The following is a 19,195-nucleotide window of genomic DNA, read 5'->3' as shown; positions in this document are numbered from 1 at the left end:
AACAGGGAACCTTCCTCATACAATGAAACAAGAAAGTCTAAGCTGTGCTACCAGTTTCTATCTTCATAGTTTCCTTCTCCTTCTTTCCTGTCGATTTTCTGTTCTCCTCCTTCTAACTTTCCCTTCCTTCCTCTCCCTCCTTCATTTACTTCTAAGGTAGTATGTCAACCTGACCAATACCCTACATTTTTTTCTAAGAAACTGAACAACAATAAAATATTTTTTAAAATTGAGCCTTATAAACCTACTTGGTAATCAAGTCAGACCTAGAACTATCTCCTGATTTCTTATGCAGAAATATTCCTATATTAAACTACCTAGGGCATCTGTTGGGTACTACTGAATTGCTGTCTTTTTCAATTGTATCCTCTTTAAAAACTCTCTCCCCAAACATGGTAAAATCATTAAGTTTCTGGGAGATAAACAGCACCTGAGGAACAATCTTTTCTGTTACAGTTGCTAAGGGCTGAAAAAGACTGCAGAGAAATTTCTTAAGTCTGACATATCCTTTAATGCTCACAAAAAAAGCTTTCTCTACAGTGTAAGAAGAAAAAAATACATACACACACACACATATACACATCTGTTTTGAATAATTTAGCCAATATTTTGATGAAAATGACTGTAGTAAGGAATGTTAAGCTATAAGCATGCCACATACACCCATCAAACTTCCCACATTCCAGACAGAAAAATTACTTTCAGATGGTTGACTACATTTCTAGAAAAACATCTCAAGGTTATTTAAGGTAGTGCACCACACATTTAAGACTGAATTAAATGGAAAGTCAGTTTTTTTAAGGATAAAGGCAACAGGCAATATATCTTGAATTAATAAAATAAGTAAGAATGGGAACTTTTGATCTTTATAGCTGTATTTTAAAAACTGCTACAACTGGGTTGTGAATTTTCCTATTGCTTTCTAAAAGTGTTCTAGACTTTAAATAAGAAATAACATGAAAAGTTGTTGAATGGGAAAATTTTGAACTGCATTAGAAATTAAATGGACCTGGAGAACATGATGATAAGTGAAATAAACCAGTCAGAGAAAGACAAGTACCATATGATCTCACTTATATGTGAAATCTAATGTACAAAATAAACAAACAAAACAGAAACAGACTCATAGATAACATTACTGACAGCTGTCAGAGGGGAGGGGTTGTGGAGGTGGGTGAAAAAAGTGAAGGGATTAGGCAAAAAACAAAAACAAAACGCATAGACACAGACAGCAGTATGAAGATTACCAGAGGGGAAGGGGGTGCGGAAGGTAGAAGACGACAAAGAGGGGATAAATGGTGACAGAAGGAGACTTGACCTCAGGTGGTGAACACACAATACAATACACAGATGATGTGTTATATATAGAACTGTACACCTGAAACCTATATAATCTTATTAACCAAGGTCACCCCAATAAATTCAATAATGAATAAATAAACAATTATATGGAACTTTTAATATTTCATCCCATGACTAATTATATTTTGAACTGACCTATCTTTTGTAGACAGTCTACCAAGAGAACAAATCTGAAACATATATTGTAGTATGGAAAGACAAGTTTTTTTAGCTGAAATATTGACACTATGCATAGAGATAATTCTACACTAGAGGGCTGTGGGAGGACTGAGAAGGTTTCAGATGATTTCAATACAGTCTAAGCAGCAAAAGAGTTCTAGGTCCTTTTCCAAGTGGGTGAAAAAATGAACCATGCTAATGTACTTTTGCCCCTTCCTGTGCTCAGCAATAGATGTGGACAAGAAAGATGACATGGACATGTAAATATTATTTGGTTAAAAATATCCTGTTTTCAAGCTAGATAACTACAAATAAGCAATCTGTTTTTAAAAATCTTAGTAAAGCAGTATTCTAAAAATTTTACCAACATGTGGAAGACAGTTACCCTTTCTAATGAAAAGTAAGAATATACAAGGATTAAGACCATCAGCTGAAGACGTTCAGTTGAAATAAATTAAATGACATCTTGGAATAAATTTATAGTTCCTTCCCCATAGTTTTGTCTTTGGGGTCATGTTAGTGTTTGAAGCTCGCAAGAATGGTAGATGAAAAACTGAAGACACCCCAAAGTTAATTTCTCAGGATTTCATTGATAATCAGTGTTGGAGTCTGCCCACAAATAAACAGATTTTCAACTTTCCATACCACCAGTTTGACTCGGTGATGAATTCAAGACCATTACATTTACAGAAAAATCCAATTCGCTTTTCTTCAAAAATAATTCTATGACATATATGATTACTGCTTTTTATTCTGTTTAAGTGTCCTCCCACTCAGTTTGCAACTCTTGCAAAAAATATTCTTAAAGGTTAGCTGAATAGCTAATGGAGGATTAGAACATAAACTGTGGAGGTAACTTTGTATTTGTTGTCCATCCCTTAACAAAGATGGGAAACAAAATGGTTTGACATGATGTGTTACTTCTAAAATGACACTAGGTTGTCATACATATACTTTTAAGTGGCTGTATATTGTTTTAATCCTTTGCTTTACAGTCTTTAGTCATTAAGGTAATCAGTGTGCAATTTTTAGTCATTTCTTCTTTAACAAGATTAGATATAACACTTGACATTTCCTATCCTCGGGGATTGATTTCTTCCATGATTTCTGGCAAATTGTTTTGCAGTGATACCGGTAGTTCTACAAGGAGCCTGGAGTGTATAGACCACCATGCATGATTTTTTCCAGTTAGTATTTATTACTTCAGTTGGGACTTTTATCACAAGTAAGATTTACTCTAGAAAATGAATTTTCTGCAAGATAAAATGAAGATGACATTTAACAAGCTGCTTGTTGGGGCAGGCTTCAATTTAAAAATAGACATTTTTCCAAATGCTTATCTGTAAGTCAGTTGATTGGAACTTGAATTACAAAGAAAACTTATCATTAGTATGTGGGTCTTTAAAAGAAGCTGCAAAAGTCTATTTCAGCATTTTCCAAAATATATCCTTTCAAGTAAGTATTAGTGTCATTGAAAGGCTAATAAGTATTTTATGACCAAAACCAAAAAAGAGTCAATGTACAAATACATTTGGGAAACAATAAGCTAAACCAAATTCAACAAGACTTTCAAACCCTTTAGTATGCTAGTGTTCACTTTTTAATCTCCAAGAGGGGCATAAAATATGCACAGCTTCTCAATCTTATTTAACCATGCAATCTCTTCCTTTCACGAAGATTCTCTTTCAGAACAAGTAATATGAAGAACATATTTAGGAAAATGCTAGCTTATTTATATTACATTGTGATTTGGGAGCTAACACTAATCACTCTATTTAAATTTTACCTAGCTTCCATTTATTACATTTTTTTCCATAGAGGAAAATGCATTCTGATTTCAACTAGGGACAATGGGTCCCCTCCTGTTCCAGGGTTTGTCATGATTAGGTTTTCTATTATAAAGCAGGGTAGGTCATCCCAGACACTCACAACCTTATGCTACTTCTGCCCAGAGAATATGCTAAGTGTGAATACAAATAGGTCTATCTTCCAGGGCAATAATTTCCTAGATTCTTTGAGTATAAACAAAAGGGAAGTTGTCTCTGTGTCATACAAGTGCTCTTTAATTTTCTAGTCATATGTATCTGTTTCTGCATTCAATTTGTCTACTGTTTATTCTTCTTAAATTAGGGTTTCTCAAGAATAGCACCATTTTTGACTGGATCATTTTTTATTGTTGGGAGCTTTACTGTGCAATGTAGGATGTTGAAATGATGTCCTGGGCTTCTACCCACTAGATGCCAGTGGCACCTCTACCCTAGTTATGACAACTACAAATTTCATCAGAAATTGCCAATTGTGCTGTAGGGGACAATACTAACCCCTGTTGAAAACCACTGAGTGAGATTATTCCTATTCTTAGCTTTCCCACTTTGTCTTTAAGGGAAGCACCATTTCACCTAGCTCATATCTTTGTTGATTAATTTATTTGAAGAGTTTCTTTTTCCTCTGATAGCTGCATTGGCTTTGTTGATTTGGTTTGCTAATCTTTCCACTTTGTTCACATATAATACTCTGGAACTTTATTAAAAGTTCTTTTTCTTTCTCAACCTTACTGCTTATTACCTGGTATCATCAATTTTTTTCATGGTGATCTCTTCTTGCCAGGTTTCATTTCTTTGAGCGATCCAATTACTTTATTTATATTACATATTATTCTCTCCTCCTCCTCTTTTTAGCAACTAATCTTGAACTTGAACAATGTGTAGGGTCTGAATTGTTTTCAGAATTCTGATGCTATAAGGTTGTAACAAGACCCTTCTGCCCAGTATACGAGCTAGTAATTTCCATAATGGAACTTTAAAAAAAGACATTTATCAAGGCAGTTTCTAGTGTTATTAGCTGTTTGAATGCTCTTCCCTCTACTTTTCAAAACCAAACCAAAGAAAGGAACAAACCCTATTCATATTTATATTAGTTGATATGATTCGAATGGCTAGTTATTGGGTAGGTAGAGGGACCAAACTAAGGGGATACTTCTAGACCTTTGTCCTTTACTAAGCTCCTCCATAGGAGAGGAAGAAGCATTAATTTGATCCATCAGCATTTGATAATCTTTTACACATTTTTATTTACGAGCAGCAGTAATTTATTATGCCATTTAGGCACCATTTCTTGAGTGCTTTCTGTGAAGCAAGAACAGTGCTAAGTCGTTAACATACATTATATCTCATTTACCTCTCATAAAAACACCATGAGTAGTATTGCCATCCCATTTTACAGATAAGGAAACAAAAACATAATGAGGTTAAGGCTTGAGTTCAAGGTCAATCAGTTATTAAAGGCCAAGCTGTGACACCAAATTCAGGTCTATGTGACCTCAAAACTCATGCTGTGCTATTTCTATCAGTAAAATTATACAAATTAAGAAAGAGTGCCTTCCCTAGGTGATTACTCTAATTTTTACATTAGGAACAGACTATTTTCTGTTTCTATGCCAAACTATTGCTGAACTACTTTCCATCAAATACATGGTCCCTTATCACCACCACCATGATTTCAAAATTAGTTTGTGAAGCTAACCAACATGCAGTCTTTAAGAAATATAGTAAATTAGTAAAAAAGAATAGAATCCCTACAAGTATAGTATACATCTCATATTTCTACATTTATGATTCACTAATTTAAATTTCTATGGTTAGTTCTGCTTTGGACATGGTATATTTTACTTGAACACAGAAATTTTCTGTGGTTAGAATCCTATTTTCTTTTCTCTTCAGCATAACTGATAAATGACAGCTGAACTTTTACCTGATAAGGAGGATGATTTATATTAAAATATCACAGGAAAGAGAGCAGGCTCATTTCAGAGATAAATAAGCATGAATGTATTATATATACTTGATACTTTAAGAAATGTTTGAAATAATGCTATTAATTATCATTTAACTTCCCAAAAGATAGAGTAAAGTTGTAAGACAATAGAAAGGAGCCCTGACTGGTGTGGTTCAGTGGGCTGGGCATTGGTCCACACACTGAAAGGCTGCAGTTTGATTCCCGGTGAGGGCACATGCCTGGGTTGCAGGCCAGGTCCCAGTTGGGGGTGGGCAAAAGGCAACCAATCAGTTTCTCTTGCACATCACTGTTTCTCTCCCTCTCTTTCTTCCTCCCTTCCCCTCTCTCTCAAAATAAACAAATAAAACATTTTTTTAAAAAGAAAGATGTTGAAGTATAATATAATCTAGACCCTACAGACAATATCTTCACCTCACATTGATAAAATTCAGTTTACAGTGTCATTGTCCATAGACCTTGCATATGTTGCTGTAAGTCATTTCAAGCCATTTGCTACTCATGTGGAAAGATGTGGCATAGTACATGATTTTTTAGTGGAAATGTTCAGGTATAATACTAAAGAAATTAATTTTTCACAATGCACGATGTGCACAAGTAACATTTATAAGGAGCATTTCTAAAATGCTACCTACCCTGCCTAGGTAGCTCAGTTGGTGAGAGCATCATCTGATACACCAAGGTCCCCAATCAGGGCACATATGGGAATCAACCAATGATTATATAAATAAGTGGAACAACAAATTGGTGTTTCTCTCTCTTCCCCCTCACTCTCTCTCTTTCCCTAAAATAAGTAAATAAAAGATAAAAACATAAAATACTGGCTTCTCATGTATTCATGTGCATTTTTTTGTGAGGTCTTGGATTTTCAATAAATCAGAAAAGGTCTGGATTCCTTCAAACTAATACTATTCTGTGATATTATTGTAAAAATATTTTTCTTCTTATTCTTATAAAATAGGATTACTCACAGCTACAAAGGGATTCAGCCAACTATGTATACCTTTTAGGATGTTTTTAAGCATAGAAATGTGCTATGATGGAATAGCAAGGGCAAGGAGTGCCTGAACAATGAAAAGGAAAAGCTGATGGAAATATTACCATACTGAAAAGTTGCCAAGCAACTGATCTCATCAAATTCAAATCTTTGCCTTTGAAAACTGAGCAGATGAAACCAAATAGTTAAAGTGATTTAATGCTATCATTTCCCCCCTTTTTATTGTCACATTAAAGTTTCTTTTTTATTGAACTGTTTATTTGTCCCATCTTATTCTTCAAAGAATTAAAAATGGCTGATATTATTATTATTATTATTATTTACATGTGAAGATCTTTAAGTTAATTTTTTTCCAGCTTGACTGAGTATAACTGAGAAATAAAATGTATATATTTAAGGTGTACTATGTGATGATTCGATATGTGTATCTCTTGTGAAATGATTACCACAATTAAGCTATTTAACATATCCATCACCTCATATAGTTACCCTCTTTTTTTGTGGTGAAAAAAGTTAAGATCTATTCTCTTAGCAACATTAAATTTTCTGTGTAACAATAACAACAGCAAAAATAAATACGTAGCACATACTGGGCACTTTCTAGGCAATTTATACTGTGCTATCTTTAAATTCTCACAAAATGTCTATGAGGCAGATATTAGCATCTTCACGTAACAAATGAGACAATTGAGCCCTAGAGGAACATCTCTGAGCCACACTGGAGTAATTGGAAGGCAGATGTGACAGCCAATGCTAGGAACCACTAATCTAGGTTGCTTCCCTACTGTATTTGTGTTTCCAGAAATTATTCCTCTCTACCTTTTCAGGAAAGTAAAACCAATTTTATGCTCTCTGATTTAAAAAGGAAATAACATATTTATGCTAATTTTACTCCTCAATTTAGCCATCTTTTCTTAAGGTCTGTCAGGGCCACATCTATGTAGATGCATATTTATTATAATGCAAGTAAATACCAAACAACACTCATAAAAACATATAAAATTAGGCTTAGTTCTTTTTGCTTGAAGTCAAATGTTTGAATTTGGAAAGAGTAATACAATTTTTGGAAATTGTTTTCCTATAATTTAGTAAATTATTTTCATCACATTTAGTTAGCTAGTACCACTGGTAGAAGCAAAAAATATCCATGGGTACTTAATTCCAGCTCCACCACTTACTATTTGGGTAGTTATTTAACCCATCTGTAAAATAAGGATTCCATCAGTTTCCACCTCATAGGGTTGTTGTAAAGATTGAATAGGTTCATGACTTTTTAAAGCTTACAATAGTTCCTAGTGTATAGAAAAGCTCAACAGGTATTTACTTACTTTCTAGAAGCGCCATCTACTGCCTATCGATATTGTACTTATCTAATAGCATAGGATGAATAACTGTTCTTCTTTTAATTCACTCTTAGCAATAACTAGTGGGTCCATGACATAAAATGAGAACCTTGGTTACCTAAGGTTTAAAATATACAGGGTGGGGCAAAAGTAGGTTTATAGTTATGAGTATGTAAAACACAGCATTTATTCTTGCATTATTTATTATTGTATTTTCCATAAAACAGCTATAAATCTACTTTTGTTCAACCCTGCATTTTACATGTAAAATACATTTTAAATCTCATAATTAGGATAGCTTCAAGTATTTTTCTTTACATTTTTTGTCACTTTGTCTAATAACAGAGCTCCCCTAAATATTTTTATCTTAAATAGCTTACTTTAAAATGTGAGCATAATGGAAGAATATAACAAGTACATCCATATTGAACCAAAAGCACATATTAGGCACTATATCATGTTTCTATTTTGCTTCTCAAAATCTTATATATACTCTTATAATCTTAACTTTAAACCTCTTTGAGAAATATGGGAAGTTAATACTAGTGAGAGCAATGATGATAAGTTTACATCCTTCATGATAAGAGTATTTATGACTAAGAACTAAGTTGAACATTGTAAGACTAAAGGACTTATATATTGCATTTTCAGGTATCATGCAAGTGCTAACAAGTTAAATTATTGTCATTTCCAGAAAATATCAATTGTGAATTTTTTTTGTACTTGAGTTTAATGTAGCAAATACATTAAACTGCTAGTTACCTGAAATGACCTTCAGGTTGTATCAGGAAATCTCTACTGAAGTATCTATAAATATCTCCATTGAAGGTTAAGATTATATTTCAGGTTCAAAAGTTTAAAAAAACTTTCAGGATCAAAAGTAAAAGAACTATTTATTTTACTTCCTTGTCCATCTTTCAAGCATAGATACATTTATTTTCTCGTAAGTTGTTTAGAAAATGTATGAAATATTTGTAGGATATCTATATTTTCTAAAATTTAATAGTATTCTATTGTATTGGGAGAAATATGATTTCTTTAAACTGTAGTCTAAAGGGAGTAACATATTTTTTATAATGCTCCCAGTAATCTATCTGGTGACTACAATTTCCTCTTAAATTACACATTCTTATCTTCTTAACATAAGTAGAAAATAGCTAGAAAATTTTGTGACATAAAAAAGAAGAGTTGAGATATATTAGTGACTGTGTAATAACAGATATCCAATAAGTACTTGTAGAATGAATGAATGAATACAAATAAATAATCTTATGTGATAGGGCAGGGGTAGGGATAATAAAGATGGCAGGCTTCTATACAGCAAAGGTTTAAAATATAGTGGGGGAAAAAGCAAAGCTGCACATACATTCAGATTGTGACAGTTCAAAATTAATGCTACTAGAGTGGTATACTTGAGAAGCTTTGCTATAAAATATCATTGGGTATTCTTATGATAGAGAAGCACATGCAGAGAATAACACAAAAGAAGATGAGCATGGTTCCTATTCTTCAGAATCATTTTGAGCAAATCTTTTCATACATGATTATTACTGAAGAGCTGTAAGGAAATAGGGCATGTGTATTAAAGTAAGTGATTACCAATCTTTTGGGAAGAAGGGGGAAGGCATTTGGCCATGGCAGACAAGTAAGTGGGACAGGTGGCAAAAAAAAAGTTACAAATAACTTCTACTCAGCTCCCACTGATAGAATCTGGACTAACTAGCAAGGATCATGTCCTCCCCCAGGTATAAGTTCTTCACTAAAAATGGTTAGTTTGAAAACTGGAAAGGGAGTAGCATAGACTTCCAATTAAATTTATTCATTCTTGCAATAGGACAAGAGACTTTATTTACTACTTTAACTTTAGGCAACTTTCTCTGCCAATATTTCAGATGCATTATAACAATGTTAAGTGTTTGTGACTGGGTTACTTTCTTGATCATGCATGCAAAAATAAGACTCAGAGCTAAAAACCACCTTAGGGACATGGTCACTCCAGGTCTACCTTTACTTTAAATACATTATGTCCTTCCTGTTTAAAATCCACTTCCAGTCAAGTACTGCAGCTTGTTAAAAATACAAATATCTAGATGAGATTTCCCCCCAGAAAAGCCTATCTAAAGATTTTTTTTTAATCTCAGAGAAATAGGGAGATAATTTTCTTTTAAAGAAGCCATGTTAACAGCAGGTTTTCATTTTTTAAAAAAGGAAAACAAAACCTCGAATTATTCCAATTTGTCAACATTTGACATACAAAAATTATATGTGATGCAGAAAGGATTCCATACATCATTAATGAGCTAAAAAATGCTACCTATTATATTTGCTTACCTTTGGAAAATTTAGAATAATTTTTAATTGTATGCCTCACATTGTCGAGATTTCACTTAGAAGCCCATGACAGACACAGATCAATGATAAAATACAAAGCTATCAAGTAATTTTTATCACCCAAAAGCCTATGAGAAGAAATTGAGAGTCCCTGCAGACATATGTTCTTAGGTCACCTGAAGAACTCTTACCATAAGTTGGGGTGCTTTCTCGTCTCCCTTGACTACTTGATCTTCCTTTTTCATATTCATAGCAATACAAGACAGTATCTTCCTCGACAATGTTAAACCTCTTTCGATATTCCTGATCCAGAAATGAATTCGGTGATTCGGATCCTTTATGAACTGGCTTGCCCACCATATGTCCTCTGAGGTCTTCACAAGGAAGGTTTCCTTTCTCATCCCTAAAGAAAGGATGGAGAAAGACATAGGAAAGTGTTAGGGTGGTAAAATGGCTGAGAGGGGCTAAAATAGTAATAATATCCTTCCCATACTCTATCTTTGCAAATTTTGAGGTTAATAGAGCAATTTGTAACTATTCCTATCTTGTAGGAAAAGGGATGCGGAGGCTCAGAGAAGTTAAATGAACTGCCTAAAGGTCACACAGCTAAGAAGTGACACAGCTAAACAGGGGTCATGGATCTTTTAAGTCCTGCTCTAGTCCATTTTCACTGCACAGTCATATAAAGGAAATCACCTTACCACATAAATTGCTTTTAGTATTCAATACAGTAAGTGAATATTAACAATCTGACTTTCTTTTGTCAGTTTGCCTAATTGAATTCATGGTAATATTTGCACTGCTTAAAAACAAATGTGTTTAAGAACTAACAACTCTGTAAGAATACTGTGGTCTTAACCAAATTAATTCTAAATAAACTGATATTGTAAGAATGCCAAACAGCTTGTTATTAATTTAAAATAAACCTTAATGAGGAGAATTACTCTGAGTATTTAAACTCCATGTATCTCTTTTAATAGTAAAAATATATATTCAGTTCGATTCCCAGCCAGGGTACATTCCTGGGTTGCAGGCCAGAACCCCCAGCAACCGCACATTGATGTCTCTCTCTCTCTCTCCCTCTCTCCCTTCCCTCTCTAAAAATAAATAAATAAATAATTAAAAAAATATATATATATTCACAGAATTTGTTCCAAATGGATGTATGAAAATTTCATTAAATATCGGCAACATTTCTATAGGAGAGAGTGGAGAAACCTGATAAAATATGGAGTTTAAGGAGGGTATTTAATATGATGGCAGGTTATTAACCAATGTCACCCCAATAAGTTTAATTAAGAAGTTAGGTATAAAGCAGTGTTTGTGCTATGCTCTTTTTATTTATTACTTTATTAATTAATGTATGTATTTTTAGAGAGGGAGAAAGGGAGGGAGAAAGAAGGGGAGAGAAACACTGATGCGTGCCTGAGATATACATCAACTGGTTGCCTCACACACCCCAATCTGGGACCTGGTCCAAAACCCAGGCATGTGTCCTGATTGGTAATCGAACCTGTGACCTTCCAGTTTGCAGGCAGGCACTCAATCCACTAAGCCACACCAGCCAGGGCTAAAGATTTTTTTCTCTTTTCTTTTTGTAAGAAAGTTTAAGGTGAATACTAATGTGAATATACAGTTTTGCTCATGTTTTCAAGAGGAAATAATGGAAGGATAAAGCAATACCAATAAAAACTGATTTCTGTGGGGGAAGAAAGGGGAAAAGTGGATAGGGCATGGATTAAAACATTTGCTTTAACACAGTTTTGAATTGGAGTCATGTAAATGTTTTACATAATTGACATTCAATCAAAAAGAAAAATAAGATCATGGCAATTTGATTTTTTTGTTCTATAGAATTCTAAAAAGAAAATTCTCTAATAATTTATGGGATCCCTAAAACTTACTCACACATAGTATTACTCACACAGCCCAGCTGATTTGGCCCATAATAAGTGGTATTTTGGTAGAAATATTTCATTTAGGATTTGTAATATTGAACCTTGTTTATATTATATGTTTCACTGACTAGCTATGAAATTTTTGTTAGAAAAGCTTGTCTTTTAGAATAGGACTATGAATATAAACGAAATGTTTCTTTCCTTGTGGATCATTAATTTCATATCTTCTCAATTCTTAATCGTTTCCAGTTTTACACTAAAGAGGCCATGAATGCTATGAAAGCAGGTACAATTTAAATTTATGTTAAGTGCCAAGACTTGAAATCTTAAATAAATGGAATACATTCAATTATAATAATAAAGATAAAATAACAGATTTTTAATTGACATCTTGCACCTTATAAGATGGTGATGAACTTATAATTGAGTGTCATTTACAAAATATGAGTTTCAGTTCAGCAAATTATTATACTTCTATGCTAGAGTATACTATACTTCCATATCTGTATGCAAATATCTAGATCAGGTTTGCCCCAAAGAAGGAAACTATATTCCTAGTATTTGAAATATGTAGAAAATAGTAAAACATATTCTCAAGACTTACTGAATTGGTTAAGTTTTCTTACATATTTAACACATCACAAGGTGAAGTGGCCATTTACATCACCATTCACTCTTTTATTTTTTAAAATAAAGTATTGCTTATTACCAAATGGTAACTTATATAGCTTAGTTCTTAGACAACATAAAGGAAATAAAGATAAAATCCAGGCAGAATTTTATTTTCAGGTAGGTTAAATTTTTCTCTGCACAAATTGCCTGGTATTTTTATTATTGTTAGTCCCCTATCAAAAGAAATTGACACTGCAATCAGCTTAGAAATAGCCCGAACAAACTCATGGTGCTGGAAGGTTATACCTATCTATAAATGGTCAGACTTCTCTATCAGGCCTATGACATAACTGTTAATGCAGCTTGAGATCAGAGGGTGACTCAACCCTAGTTAATTCATCACTTTCTATTTATATGGGTACTCCCTGTGGCAAAAATATTGGAAGGGCTGGTATTACTCTATAATGATATGAAAGAGGGGCCTTATACCAACAAGGAAGATTTATTAAACATGTCTGTATGTAATTCACTTAAATAAAGTTGAATTAAGAAAAGTACAAGCCAAAAACAGACAGCAGAAAAATGAATTGATACATGTATTGCATATATAAATGTGTGTGCTTATATGTATATTCATATCACGAGCCTCTGAATAACTCAATGTACTAATTTGTTTTGCTGAAAAGATTAAAATACTTTTTCTTAATGTTATCTGTCTGTACATGTATATAATCTGTATTTTTTGCTCTAAAATGATTTAATAAAACTGAAAAGTTAAAGCACTGCTTTAGTGGACTTGAATGGCTCATTGTAAAATTCATTAAGAGAAATTAGTGCTTAAACTTCACAATTCTGCAAAGACCTGTAAATTCTTGATTTTCATTTTAGAAAAAGAAATCTGGTTAAGTATTAAAATGCACTACAGAGTATAATAATGGAACTTTATAGAGTCATAAGACATATACTAAAAACCAACAGAATTTCACTCAATGTACATGAGTATTTCTCTTTCAGAGGTAAAGCCACTTTTGCACCCACAATTTTTTCTGGGATAATTGTGTTCAAATAATCACAAGAAAAAATTCTACCTAATTTGACAATTAGGCCTACCTTTTTAAGTTTTTTTTTGTTTTCAGATGAGAAAGTTTTTATTATTTATTATTCAAATCAACACTAAAATGCCTATCCTGCACACAAAAAAAATGTAGTATAGAAAAAATGTTCTGATGAATTAAATTAGGTGAACCACAATCATGATCAAAATGAGAATATGAAAAAAACCTTCCAAGTTTTGTAGCTATAAAAAGAATGACAAGTGCAAAAATTTTTGTGACTTCAGAAGTTTTTTATGACTTCGAGTCAAACCAGAAATTGCAGATAATTGATACAAGGTGGTGCTACAAAGGTACTTTAATGCATGGATTGTTCTTACTATGCTATATAAAATGATTGTGTGACTGGATAACTAATAATTTGCCTCAAACTATATTTAGAATGTTCTGTTAAATTACACACTAGACTACAAATCAATTAAAATGAGATAATACTCTCTAATTATGAATTTCACTGAAAAGCATGGAACTTTCAAAAAATATTGACAAAATAAGTACCACTATGGAGATACTTCAATCTCTTACATCCTCTAGTTTTTTAAATAGTATGTTCAACTTTTTTATTGATTTCAATATACTTCCTTAATCATATTTACACCACACCCGGAAGAGAGGACTGGATCATTTTCCTCTTTTGTCTTCTTAGGTGTATTTTAAATACTTCCTGTCTAGGAAACATGTTCTTTTAAACAAGTTCCTCCCTAGCCAAGAAAAAAAGAAAGAACCTTTAAACACTACAGAGATTTGATTAAAAAATAATCTTGTGATGTTTATTTGTATATGTAGCCATTTGAATATGGCTTCTTAGTCATTTTCAGTAAAATAAAAATCTTTCCTATTTGAAACACACATGCTTTTATTGTTTCTCATGCAAGAGCAATTTAGAATGTCTGACACTATCTTAATAGAATTAAAATGCACCTTGTGTTTGACTAGGATATTGGATGGACTTTTAAATCTGATTGTAAATTTAACATTAAGATTGTAAATTATATATTAGAAATATGGGTGAAATACCATCATAGTAAATATCTTATCATAAACTGCTTCCCCACAGCTACATTTAATTCTCAAGAATATGAAGTAAAATGTTTATAAAACTGACAATAGTTTTATTACTAAATGCCAACACAGTATTTACAGATATGCCATGTTGTCATGTAGCATTTAGATCGTAAAATGTCAGTACAATCATAGCTAATAGAATGAAACATTAGGCATACTAAAGAATAATAAAAATTAATAAAAACAATGTATTTTAGTTCTTTTATATAACAAAGAAATTTAATATTAACTATGGCCTGAAAACAAGACACCCTTATTATTGTTTTTGAATGACTGCACAACTAACTTAAAAAGTGAATCAAATTCTTTGTGATTGGTATTAATTATCCCCACTTAGTACTAGTCCTTTTCCACAATTTCTGTATTCCAGAAGGCTGGATATCAGTATGTTTTTAGACAGAATGCATTATAGCACCAAGTTCTATTCTTCCACATTTGCCAGGAATTTCAAGTAGGAATTTAGAAATGACATGGGGATACTGTCTCAAAAAATCTAGGACATAGACTTTAAAGGCAAGTAATTTTCTTGCAAACTCTCTCTACTTTCTTACAGAAACATTAATGAACTAAATCAAGTGGAAATTGAAGATAGAGTAGTATCATGGGGGAAAACATTATTATCCAAAACCCCCCTTCCTTACTAGATACATTTTAAAAAATTATAATAGTTGTATGTAACTTTCTCTTTTTGAAAAAAAATGTATGAGAATCTTCAGAGCAACCTTAGATTTCCAGGGGCTTCTTCATCAAATAGCCTCACTTAATTTTTATTTATTAAAATAATCCTAATTGTTACTTGATAGTATTTCCTATTCTTTCCTAATGTAGAGATGTTTATATTTATTTTTAAAAGGCTTTACTTATTCATTATAGTATTTCCTATTCTTTCCTAATGTAGAGATGTTTATATTTATTTTTAAAAGGCTTTACTTATTCATTTTTAGGGAGAGGGGAAGGGATGGAGAAAGAGAGGAAGAGAAACAGCAATATGTGGTTACCTCTCACATGCCTCCAACTGGGGATCTGGCCCACAACCCAGGCATGTGCTCTGACTGGGAATCGAACTGGTGACCCTTTGGTTCACAGGCCAGCACTCAGTCCACTGAGATACACCAGCCAGGGCTTTATAAGATATTTAATCATAGTATTTAATACATATTAATTAGTTATTAAACAAAGTGCATTTTCTATAATGCAATGGTTTTCCAGAATGTGTTCAGAATTTCTACATGAGAAACTATATCCCTTGAGAATTTGCTTCACAGTTTACATGCAGTTCGGTTAGTCTTTGGATAGAAGCTGCCTAGAACAACAAGATGGTTAGTTTTATACCTGGGAATATATGGTTCTGCAGGAGGAGGGGGAATGTAGAGATCCTGGAGGGCAGAGCTGTCTCTTTTGGTGGGTGTACTGATGGTGCTGGAAGGCGTGGCAACGCTGCTTGTGGGACTTCTAGGTATAAGAGGCTGGTTAAAATGAAAAAGAAAATACATACACACATACAAACAACACACAAAACAACAACAACAATGACACATAGTTATCATTTTAAAGTGATCTATTTCTGCAAAGTTTTTGAGTTTGGCTGAAATCAAGAAGTATGTTATTTTCCACATGGATATTCCTTTGAATCTCCAAAACCAGATTAATTTATTACTTTAGAGGTTTCTACTTGGTTCTCAACTCACCTTATTCTGTGGTATAATCACATAAAAACTATTTATATAGTACCATGAAGTGTTTCATAATGGGAAGATTTATCTGATTGTCAAAAACTTATTTAAATGAAATTTGCTCTGTTAGAATCCCACCTTTGAAATAAAGATAATAAAGAGTAACTTTCCAAAGAATTAGCTCATTTATATCCTGAGTGATATACAAGAAAGATCGGATTTCCCTCCCAAAAGATACACCATACTCTTAAGTTAGCAGAATGTCACAGATTCTCAGAAAAGGTTACAGGAATGGAGCATGAAGGGCCAATAATGAGAGAATATTGTCTAGGAAAAAGCTGCTTTTTTTGTTAAGTATAAACATATCTTCTCAAAATCATTTTATGGTACATCTTCAAAAGTATAGTAATTAGTGTGACAGAATCATTTTACCTTTCATAGGCACACAAATTTATCATTGTTTAAAATAATCTTTAGTTGTCTATCTATAGATCTCATTTTCAAGCCTGTATTTAAGTATGACAAGTGTTTTTAAAAATTGAGATGGTATATATACTAAATGGAGCAACACATCAGGATGCATTAACTTAAGAGCACTTCCAAATCTGAGCTTCACAGTGTTCAAAATGATCTTGTGGTTCAAGAAATTATCCTAAAGTAAAACTAAACTTCACAAATTTTCATGTTTATTGTACAGGTATTGCTGATTAGCAAAATACAAAATTATATTAAAAATAAGCATTTTAGTGTAATTGCAAACACAAAAATAATGATTACGAAATGATCTGTACCTTCAAATGACAAGATGTTGCAATTTTAGCCAGTATGGAAACAATTTAGCATAACTATATGGACCCACAATTCTATTACTTTAACACATATTGCTGGACACTCAAAAATGGCATATTACAATTATTTTATATTGTGACAATACTTTTGAACAGGTAAACAAAATATGTTAAAAAAAACTAAGCATAAATACAATGCACAATGTAGGTCACTATGGTAGGCTACATAGTTTATGACTCAGTGCACAGTTTTCACCTTTCCTGCTATACAGCTCACTTTAATAGCCTGAAATCACACAACCCACCAAAATGACAGATAATGTTTAATCTACATGAAATAGAAATTAAAGAGAGAAATGAAAAGTATTCAATAATTTATTTTGGGACTCTATAATATACTATCTCATATGATATAAAAAAGTCAGAACATATATATGTTGACAAATTTTGAAATATGAAAATATGCACTAAAGACTATTATATTTAACTATGCTGATTTTGGAATAGTGTCTGTCCAGTGTATCTTTCTGAAACAAAAATCTTGGCAATGGGAAATCCTGAGATTATATAGATAATAAGGAGTCACCTGTATGAATGAATACCATGAAGCCTGAGGAAATAAAGAATTGTGTTCTAGGGATGTATTACATGCCTCTACAACAGATCTTTGACGCATTCTTTAGATCAAGTATTTAGATTTACTATGTATGCATAGTCATTGTGATGTGACTCTGTTTATAACTGTTTTCCTCTCTGTCAGGACATCTTGGTATTAAATGTCATCTATAGATGACATTAACCAATAAGTCCAACCAAAATTTCATCATTATAGAAATGTAAAGAAAACATTCATTACATAGTACATTACTTTCCAAAACTTGCCAACAGATGCACTGTAAGAGAAACTCATATTCAGGCTACTTTCTAAATGCTCTAATATCTCTCTTATTCTAATCTCTCTCTCTTATTTTAAAATATCCTAATGCTACCAATGAACTTGAGACAGAAGTTCTAAAAACATAAGCACTAGAAAAAATAATGTAACAAATTTTGTTTGCTTTCTTTTAGAGTCATTATTTCTATTTTGAAGACTTCTCTCCTTTTATTTGGTAATCTATAGAACTAAAGACTTTTTTGGGATTATTACTAACCATCCTCAAACAAACAGGGAGAAAGGAGGAAAAAAGAAGTAGGAGTCAATGGTTACAAGTATATTTGAACACCCCTGGCATGTAAGGTAGACATCAACATAGTTTTTAAATCTGCTTGGACTATTACTAGGATCGTGTACACAGGGTACTTATGCATTTCCTCTTCCAAGAAATTTAAATATTAGCCTTGTCCACTTCCTTCAAATTACTATTTTTCCTAGGTTTCTCTTTTCAGCAAGGAGTTGCTATTAGTGTCATTGGTTGATATAATTAGCTAAATTAGCAAATATGTAGAAGAAAAAGATTCTTAAATATATTTAAAGAGATAACAGATTTGATTGTGCCCATCTGTTCAATTAATTGAACTGGTTGAAAAAAACAATTTGCTCTTTCAGAGAAAAAAGAAATTAGTACATGCTGTTGTTTAATTAAACTGGCTAGTTATTTTATTAACTGGTAAATCATACAAAACATTTCAGCTGGTTTATCATACATACATCATCTGGCCAATCAGTATGCCCTGTACCAACTAAAATGCTTGGTAAATATTAAATATGTTTAGTATATTTTTGTCTACTAATTGTACTCTTTTGTCAAGCTAATCCAAGCTAAAAAGTAAACATTCTTCTTGAGAATCTCATTTAAAAAACAGACATTAAACAATGGAAAAATAAGTATGGTAAAATAGAAGATTCAAGAGAAAATGGAAATAGCTACTTAGCCCAAAGGGAAGTCTTTGTAATAATCTGAAATTATACTCTGTTAAGAATTTTTCTAACTTTGGACAAAAATTGAAAGAGTACAGAATTAAATGACTAAAAGGATGAAAAAGGCATTTAAAAACATTATAAAGATAGGCAAAATTTGACTAAAGCAAGTACAGAATAAATGATACTATTAGATAAAATTAGC

The 19,195-nt window shown here is 32.4% G+C and overlaps 1 protein-coding gene across 6 annotated transcripts in view; it reads right to left on the bottom strand.

Annotated features, from left to right (window-relative positions):
• CNKSR2 (connector enhancer of kinase suppressor of Ras 2) overlaps positions 1-19,195 on the bottom strand; it is a 288,141-nt gene that overhangs the window by 97,895 nt on the left and 171,051 nt on the right. For all 6 annotated transcript variants that reach the window (XM_028522246.2, XM_028522249.2, XM_028522244.2 and 3 more), the window contains 2 exons: positions 16,004-16,137; positions 10,176-10,387 (listed from right to left, as the gene is read on the bottom strand). In XM_028522246.2, the coding sequence (XP_028378047.1) occupies positions 10,176-10,387; positions 16,004-16,137 (346 nt within the window). The remainder of the gene's footprint in view (positions 1-10,175; positions 10,388-16,003; positions 16,138-19,195) is intronic.

The sequence above is a fragment of the Phyllostomus discolor genome, chromosome X (genome assembly GCF_004126475.2).
Source record: "Phyllostomus discolor isolate MPI-MPIP mPhyDis1 chromosome X, mPhyDis1.pri.v3, whole genome shotgun sequence".
Taxonomy (NCBI): Eukaryota; Metazoa; Chordata; class Mammalia; order Chiroptera; family Phyllostomidae; genus Phyllostomus; species Phyllostomus discolor.
The sequence above is the reverse complement of the archived record's forward strand: the minus strand, read 5'-3'. Positions and strand labels throughout refer to the sequence as shown.